Source organism: Fistularia commersonii, chromosome 22, assembly GCF_037954325.1.
Source record: "Fistularia commersonii isolate RoL2024-O1a breed Wild chromosome 22, RoL_Fcom_v1.0, whole genome shotgun sequence".
NCBI classification, from domain to species: Eukaryota; Metazoa; Chordata; class Actinopteri; order Syngnathiformes; family Fistulariidae; genus Fistularia; species Fistularia commersonii.
Genome location: NC_141305.1, coordinates 7,121,046 through 7,130,000, shown reverse-complemented (window position 1 = coordinate 7,130,000; position 8,955 = coordinate 7,121,046). Strand labels below are relative to the sequence as shown.

Genomic DNA, 8,955 nt, shown 5'->3' with positions numbered 1-8,955 from the left:
GACACCTAGTGTCAGCTGAGGGAAACAGAAGATGTATGAATGATATTGGTCGCTTCTATCTATCTATTCATACATACATACTTTTTCTTTGGTTGGTGTGATTGTTGTGGATGGGCCGCACATGTTGCATACCTTTGCAGCTGTGGGGCAGCCCTTGTCTGGGCGCTATTGTACATATGAGCGTGACAGTTTGTTTTGTGTGCCAACTGGCCCGACATGCTGGAGGTGCATAGCTTTTTGTAATGTTCCTTTTTGTAATGTTCCTCTTCGGTGGCAAAAGGGTGCCGTCAAGGAAAGAAGCATTTGTTGCGTTCCGGCCCTAATTGGGCCGGTCTAGCATGTCGCGCATCATGAGGATGATGGAGATGGCGCTGATCAAGCTCCGCTCAATCCCTTGATACGTCATTGAAATTTGTTAAATTTTAATATCCTTGGTGGCAGGCTGCTGTTTTAAGTATTATTGAAATGTCCATTTGATACTTCATAGCCTTTTACGTTGTTGTTTGTGTTTGCCTACCATGTGCCCCCCCTCATGTGGTGATGGTGCTGACCGCCGCCTATATCGTCACCTTCTTAAAATAATCGGCTAAGTCATTTTTTCAGATTTTTCAGGAAACACAAAAAACTGAACCATCTGACACACTCTTGACATAGGCAATTTCTACTAAAGGGGTAGAATGGCACAATCTGTTTAACCTTGGATGTAGGCAATTTTGCCAGAGGTGGTCAGCATCGTGAGGGGGATGATTAAGGCAAAAAAAATATTTTCGCAAAAAAATGACGTAGGCGATTATTTTAAGCGGGTGACGATATGTAGGTCCATCTAGTCGGAAGTCCACGAGAGACAGTTTGTTTTGATTTTGCCCATTCCTTGCTACTACTTCTTCTCTGTTTTCATTAGCGACTGAGCAAGTTATTTTTGAGTCCTGTATTTGCTGCACAGTTGTTCTCTGTTTGTACCGGAGACTCAGCAAGTTTTGTTTTTGGGATATGGTGACAGTTTGACCTGGGTTTCTGGTAAAAAAAAAACATTTTACAGGAATTTCTCCTCTGTCTCTGCATTTTTAGCCTGATCCACCATCGCCTAGCAGTGTCCACTCACCCACAGTTGGTTTTAACTAATATATTTATTTCCTGCTTGTTTGCCTTCTCAAAGAATATTTGCTCGATCTCTCCAAAAATCAATAGCAAATTTTATCCATGATTTTTCAAAAAAGGAAGAAAAAAAAAATGACAGTCAAACATCAGTGAGAGATTTGGACAGTGGAAAGTAATGGAACAGAAGCAAAGAAAAGGCTTTCGCCATGAAAATTAGCAAAATGACCAATTGATTAGAAGTTAATGTTGTGTGTCTTAGGGTCGTGGGTGGATTCGAGACTCTGACGGCCATGGAGAACGTGGAGAGCGATCCCAAAAGCGACAAACCCAAGGTAGGCTTGACGTGACCATTCCACCTGTCCTGTTCCCTGTTTTCATTCCAACCTAAATTAAACTGTAACAGTTAAAAGACATCGTAAAAAGTGTCTCTTATGCGGCGTTAATGTTTGAAATCCTCGCCAGCAACTTCCAGATGTCGGGCATTGCGTCGGGGGGCCAACGAAAACACACCAACCAGGAACAGAGGCTAAGGGCATCGAAAATACATAAGATTTTAAAACAAATCTCATTTCTTCTTTTTTAAGAAGCACAAAAAGGATTTTCTACGATCCCACTGGGTCATGGAGCAATTGGAGCCAATTGGAGCCAATTGGAGCCAATTGTCACCGTCAGAGGCCGGGCTTAAGCTGACCTGGTCCCCTGTCAATCACAAGTAGAGACATTCAACTAGTCACCCTTTCATTCACACTTATGGACGGTTTAGTGAGTGAGAGGGTGAATGGTTGGATCTCTGTCTGGCTGTGTGATTGACAGCTGACACATCCGGGTTAAACCCCGCCTCTTGTTCGCAACGTCAGCTGCTATTGGCTCAATCCTCTAAAAGGGTCAAATTAAAATTCTCAATCAAAATTACATTCAAAACCTTCCCTGAATCCAGCCTTTGACGACATGATGAAGGATATAGGTAGATTTCGCAAAAAAGGAAACCACCGATGGACGCTCTGTGAATAAAATGTTTTAATCCAACTAATTGGCCAATCGATCAACGGAACATTTGATTAGAAAATGAACGGAGGTGTGTTTTGCTGCCAAAGCCGGGACACCTATCTGCACTTCCAGGGAGGACTTTATCTTTATCCATCTGTTTTTTTTTTCCTTTTTGTTGTAACAGTCGGAGATTAAAATCATCAACGCGACAGTGTTCGTGGACCCGTACGAAGAAGCTGACGCTCAGGTTTGGTTTCAGAGAAGCCTCCACATCCTCAGACACACTCCATCAAGGATGGATGTGATTTGTGTTTTCTCCCCCCCCCAAAGATCGCAGCGGAGCGAGAAAAAGAGCTGCAGAAGCAGGAGGAAGAGAGGCAGCAGGCCAGCATCAGTCTGAAGAAGGCCAAGGAGGAGCAGGAGCCCAAGACCTTCAAAGCAGGCGTGGGGAAATATATCAACCCCAGCACCGTGTAAGCACATGCACGTACACACACACACACACACACGCGCATACGCACGCATGCCGATGCAGCGCTCTGCGTCCCTCGGCTCTCCGCTGCCAGAGCGGCTCATCCATAAAGCGTGGCGGAAGCAGCACGTGTGAAAACATCACACGCTGAAATCTATCTACTCCACAGGCCAGTCAGCCCTGTTTTTTTTTTTTTTTTCGTCTTCTTCTTTTGTCTCCACGCACGTCTGCGACGAGACGGTCATGAACGAGTAATGGGACGTTACACAGGGGGAGCGAGCAAGTCGGCGTGTTTAACAATTATCGAGAAGATTGCCATTTTTTTCCTTTATTGTGGTGATAATTGCGAGCTTCTGGTTTTTTTTTGTTTTTTTTTTTTTAACCACATGGTGTTTTTTCTTTTGTCCGAGTTGTCATGGTTACAGTACACACACACTTCAGTTTTGTGGGATTTATGGCCCCCCCCTGGACTGATGCTAGTCGAATGGTATGGCGGTCAAGAAAACGAGATCTCTTTCATATGCAGTAAAATATTCTCTTCTTTCCTGTTGTTATTTAAGGATAGTAAACTCTGGTTCCTGCGCAATCTCAAAACTGGGGAGGAATTAAGCTCCGATCAAAGTCTTAAAATTCATTTTATTTTGTCCAATGCTGCCATTTGTCAGTCCGTCATTTATGATTTTTTTTTTTTTATCTTAAACCTGTAAAACAGTCATTATATGACAGGAAAGCCATAGTTGCTACCCGTTAACAGCTTCTGTATTTGATTTTTTTTATTTATTTTTGATTTCATCCATCCATCTTCTGCCATTTCTGCACTCAGGGTCGCGGGGGACGCTGGAGCGTATCCCAGCTGTCAGCGGGCGAGACGTGGGGTACGCCCTGGTCTGGTCGCCAGTCCATCGCAGGGCCACGTACAAAGACAGACAACATTCTCTCATTCGCTCAATCAGGGCAGTTTTTTTTCCCCAATTAACTTGCTGCATGTTTTTGGATTGTGGGAGGAAACCAGAGAACCCGTAGGAAACCCACGCAGACACAGGGTGAACATGCAAACTCCACACTTAGGTTTTGTCGGAATCGAACAAGAGTCCTTGGTGTTGTGAGGCCGAAGCACCAGCCACTGCACAGCTGGCTAGCTTGTAGCTTGTAGCTTGTGGACTCGCTCATCTAGGTCAGGTCGTCGTTTTGGCACATCGGATTCACGTCAGAATTCCAGTTCATTTTGTTTGTTTTTTTTCTATTTCATCAAAAAACAAAATAAAATTTTTGTCCAACATCCATGGATGTTAGCGATAAATAATGATCCATGTCGCAAACACAGTTAAAATGTAGTTTCAGTTAATCCCTGACTTATGAATTTAACTCGTTCCGTGACCGAGCTGATAAATCAATATGCTCTTATATCGCATTAATTTTCCCTACTAAAATTAATTGAAACATAAAAAACTAATCAAATAAAATAAGTAATACATAATAAAAAGACAATGTAAAGCTATAAACTGGTTTTACTAAGTCTATTTTCCTTAGGGAATGGACAAAGATAGCGGTGGCAGCTGGGAAATCGGGGAAGTTTTTCATTTTGTGCTCTTTTTGCTCAACTCAACTTACTCGCTACACACTTTATGCTACAATATACAGCTAAATGTGATTTGCACCCTATGCTACACTTTATCGCTAAACTTAATTTACCGCCTGGGTTAATGCCGCTCCTCTTTTTAAAACGATCAAACCATCCCCGACCGGCTTTGAATGACTCTTCCGATGCCTCATCCATTGTCGTTCCCAGCCGTCTGCTGCACCACATCCCTGTAGATGCGTTGCGCTTTTTCACAGATGAGGCTCTCGGTATCTCACCCAACAACAACTTCTCCATCTCTTCACGGACAGGTCGACCACACCTCTGTCATGTCTTTCCATAACTTTTGCTGGGCTACATAGTCGCGGACAGCACGCCTGACTGTTTTTAAACACCACTTTACGGAGCCACATGTGTGTCAAACTCTAATCCCGTTCGCTCGGAAAAAATCAACTGAGCGATAGCTCATATCTGGGAAAATTCATAAGTTGACGCACTCGTAAGTCAAGGTTCCACTGTAAAGTAACAATGACCATGGTGCAACATGAAATGGCTCATTTTGGATTATCAGTTTACATTTCATACTTTGAATACAGTTAGTAGTAGTTAGCATTTCTACCGGTTCTGTCTGGGTTTTGGTTCTCCAGGTTCTCCCTGTGACCGATAGGCGATCTGTCCAGGTTAGACGCAACCTCCTGCCCCAGTGCTCCAGACCCACTTTGACGCAGGGAGCCAAAGAAAGCTCCCGGCACAATTCATAAAGAAGAAATACATGTTGCCGTTTCCTTTTGGCTGCCGAAAGGAACCGGTTTTCAACCGGGGGGCCTGACAGGGAGTAGAATATTCCAGAAATAAACCCAGTTGAGTTACGTGACCCCGCACCGTCGGGAGTAAAGCGGCAATTACTGTCATCGCCTGACGTGACGCTCCATTGGATGAAGTGAAAATGTTGCAATTAGTGTGTAATAAGAGGTAATTGCACCAGTTTCCTTTGCTCTGCCTTCTAGTCATTAGGAATTGAACTGTTTCTGTCCAAGGCCCGTCATCGTAGAGTTTAACCCTGCAGCAGGAAAAAGAATAATGATTATAAACCAACAATGACTGTTTAGCTAGATAATATAGGGACTATAACCATCAAGCATCCCAGTGGAGGATCAAATAAACGTTTTTACACTTTCTATTATCACATAATAAGGTGCTTATTTTGCCTTTATTACTCCTTACCATTATTCGAAGGTTGAATTTCACATGTTTTTTTCATCTCTCCTGGCATTTTATGATCTACCATATTGAAACGAAGCAAAGAGGAAGTAGTTAATACAAGGAGGTGTCCTCACATGGGAACAAAAAGCTTATATAATCCATGTAATGTTACCCAAATCTAGGCAAACGCTTGTATTTGCCCTTCAGTAAGTAGATTCTCCTGGATGTACTCCAAGCGTCCAAATAGAGGTAATTTACGTGGTCCCAGACAGCTGACGCCTCGGTGTTGAAAACTATTAGATAAAATTGAGAAAAAAAAAAAAACTGCTCTTGAAAAATTAGCTTTTCATGATTGCTTTTAAATGTATAGTGGTAAAGGTGGAATGAAAAATTGTGAGCTACATCTGGAAAATATTACAAAATATTCTTAAAACCTGAGAACTTTTCATCTCAGGTTCATGTGTTCGCCGGAAACACAGCAACGTTAAATGGAAACAACTCAGACTTTAACTGACGGTCTTCTTCTTCTTCTTCTTCTTCACCACTTTTCCAGAAAGCGCTCGGTGGGCGAGGACGACGCCGGCCCGTCCACCAGCGGTGCAGTTTCTGCCCCCAAGAAGCCCAAAGGCAAGACAGGCTTCGGCGACTTCAGCTCCTGGTAGCCCAGGTGGTTTTTACTTAGAATCTTTATTCAGGACTTTCTATGTCGTTTTCAGTCTGCTGAAATAATTGGATCTTTGTGAAACAATTTATTAAAGCTTACCTTTTTTTTATTGTTTGTTTATTTGTTTTTACAGGTCATGTGATTATTCTGTTTTGCATCTTGAAAATCAGATGGTCGTCGTTAATAATCTTTGTTTATTCGGCGCCCTGGTGGGGTCGCTTTGTTATGTTTTTACCTTTTTCTTACTGACGGCTCAAACAATGGGTCCCGCTTCTGATCCTCCGGCTTCTCTCTGGCTGGGTTCTCTACAGATCACCTCGAAAAAAACCCGGACCTGTTTAGTTAAAATCTGCATTTAATCACCTAAAAGTCTATAATGAGGTCAAGTAGCTCACAGATTGGATGGAAAAAAATTATGAAAGTAATTAAATATCACCAGAAATCAGAGGAATCCCCACCCACCCAAAAAAAAAAAAAATCTCCATTTAGGAATTAAAAGCCAGAAACGACCCGATGTTTCTATGAAGTTACGTGTTACGAAATGATCTATAACAACAAAGAAAACAATTCCCTTCAAAGCATGAAGGCAGTTATTTGAATCATCTGATTTAATGTCATTTTTTTTTTTAACCATTTTATTTCTTCACGGTATTAATTAAATGTTTTTTTTCCAAAAAGCCTCCAAGGTTGTCATGTTTTTCCAACAATGAATGAAAACACCTGTAATTAAATGTTCATCAGCTCAGGAAAAATAAGACACTCGCTTGAGGACTTTTCATTTGGTTCAATATTTCCGAAATGAAAAAAAACTTCAAACAATGTAACAATCGACTCTCCATCACTGAGAAGAACTTTTGTGCTTCAGGACAAAACCGATAGGTAATTTTACAGAGCAACTGATGGAGAGAAAAATAGTCTGCATTCTTAAATGTGCACATAAAAAGTTAAAAAACACCAACTAAATATACTGTACCGGGTAATTGCTGTTTCCCAGTTTGGTTTATTTTATTTTATTGTTTTCTGGCACGTTGAGTCAAACGGCTGCGGAAAAAAAAATCACAGCCATGCAAAACCTGAACTATTCCAACTTTTTTTTTCCCTTTTTTTTTGGGCGATCTGAAAATTCATTCAGCAAACCCACGTGCTCCGTCCCCAGTCGAGGACAAATGAAAATGGAACCCGGTCGCAGGTTCTTTCGCCACTTGAAGGAACGCCAAGCCAAAACAATGAGACAAAATGTTCCCCTCCGCCCGAGATCATCTGGGAAATGTGAATCCAAACTGGAGTCAATAGACTCACATTTACCTGAAAGCATATTCATAGAAATCTGCAAAAGAAATCACATGTTATTTAAAGCGTTGAATAGAAAAGAGCTAATGAATCTAATATTGCCGAAATAAACAACTAAAAACGTATCACAAAGAAGCTTTTAAAACAAGAAACATAAAATGAGCTTTAAAAAAATACAAAATCTTTCCACCGCCATCCTGCTGGTAGAGCTTTTTGAATACAGGTTACTGTGGATTTTCAAAAATTCTCCTAGAAATGACTTATTATGCTTTATAACCTTAATAAATAACTAGCTTATAGCTTATTGCCTCTGCAGGCGCTAAACAAGCTAGCACTGCAGTATTAGCTTAGCCACAGCAAACTGTAAATCAGTACTTATGAGTACTTCATACCTCTGGATAGACAGATTTTAGACACATTTGTGACATCATTAAAATGTATGTTCATTAATAATAAATGAATTGAGAAATTAAGAGGAGGAACGTAGGGCTGCTAGCCTGATGCATAAATATACAAATGACGCAAAACACGTTTTTAAATAAGTTGTAATTTTCCTCTTCAGCCGTAGTTCATTTGGTAAACCTGTATTTGATATAAAAAAAATAAGATAAATCCAGATACATGACCTCAAAACATAGTACCTACTGATCGTGTGAAGAATATTGTGTAAGTACTGTGTGCACTTTTATGTAATGCAGTACCGTGGACAGCCGAGATGTGCGGTACAATAAGAAGAAAAAGATGTTTTGATGATTTCTTCCTCCCAGCTTTTCTTTCATGAGTGGGTTTGGAGGAGGACGCCTCTCCGTCACGGACGAACTCCAAGGGCAGATGATGAAGACGCTGCTGCACCTCTTCGCTGACCGAAGCGCCTCAGAGCCCGATCGCATAAAATAACAGCTACAGCACCGCGTGACTCACCGCGTCCTCATCGCCCCCCGTCTCTCTGAGGAGCGGCGGGAGGGGGGGGGGGCCCCGAGTTGACCGGCGAGAACAGGAGCCATACTCCGGTGGTGAAGTGTGGGCGACGTCTGCCCTCGTTTTGTAAAACAAACATCCTTTTTCTGGCTTTTTTTTTTGTCATATTCAGGCCTCTAGCACGCAAGATTCCTTCGAGTCCCTCCCTCCGTGAAAGTCTATTTTAATCCTGAGCAGTGGCAGGATTTGGGCTAACATGATCACAAACCTGTTCTCTGACACCTTTGACCTTGTTTTTCCAAGATGATCTATGTGACCTTTCCCCTCATTTTTTTTTTTTTTTTTGTCAAAATTCTTCGTAACTCGCCAACTCAATACATCATAAGCCGTCAAGTGTAAAAAAGGTTTCATTCAGCTGAATGTAAGAATGGCTTCCGTCGCCGTGGTAACCCCCCGTTGCAGTTCACGCCTCGCGTCTGATTGAATCATCTATATTTAATCTTGGTGTTGTTTGAATGCCGACATTTCTGTCAATATCGTCTCTAGTTTTTTTTTAACAGGAACAGCTTCATAGTTAAGTACCTGAAGAAACAGTGCAGTTTATTTATCATCCTCAGCTTCCTGGGGCTGCTTACGACATTTTTCACCTGCGATATTTTCTCAATAACCAGTTGGTTTAACCTGAGAACCAGTATAAGCGGGAAATAATCGGGTCATTTTTAGTTCCCCCGAGGAAAGTGTTCC

General features: G+C 41.8%; 1 protein-coding gene across 4 annotated transcripts in view; it reads left to right on the top strand.

Moving 5' to 3' along the window:
• ppil2 (peptidylprolyl isomerase (cyclophilin)-like 2) overlaps window positions 1–6,284 on the top strand; it is a 38,488-nt gene extending 32,204 nt beyond the window's left edge. The window contains exons 17-22 of one of the 4 annotated variants that reach the window (XM_086169178.1): window positions 1,358–1,430; window positions 2,270–2,332; window positions 2,416–2,558; window positions 3,381–3,432; window positions 5,893–6,006; window positions 6,137–6,284. In XM_086169178.1, the coding sequence (XP_086025304.1) occupies window positions 1,358–1,430; window positions 2,270–2,332; window positions 2,416–2,558; window positions 3,381–3,432; window positions 5,893–6,006; window positions 6,137–6,145 (454 nt within the window). In that variant the 3' untranslated portion in view covers window positions 6,146–6,284. Of the gene's footprint in view, window positions 1–1,357; window positions 1,431–2,269; window positions 2,333–2,415; window positions 2,559–3,380; window positions 3,433–5,892; window positions 6,111–6,136 lie in introns of those variants that run through there. The other 3 variants (XM_086169180.1, XM_086169177.1, XM_086169179.1) reach the window with 3 other exon arrangements.
• Window positions 6,285–8,955: the final 2,671 nt, after the last annotated feature.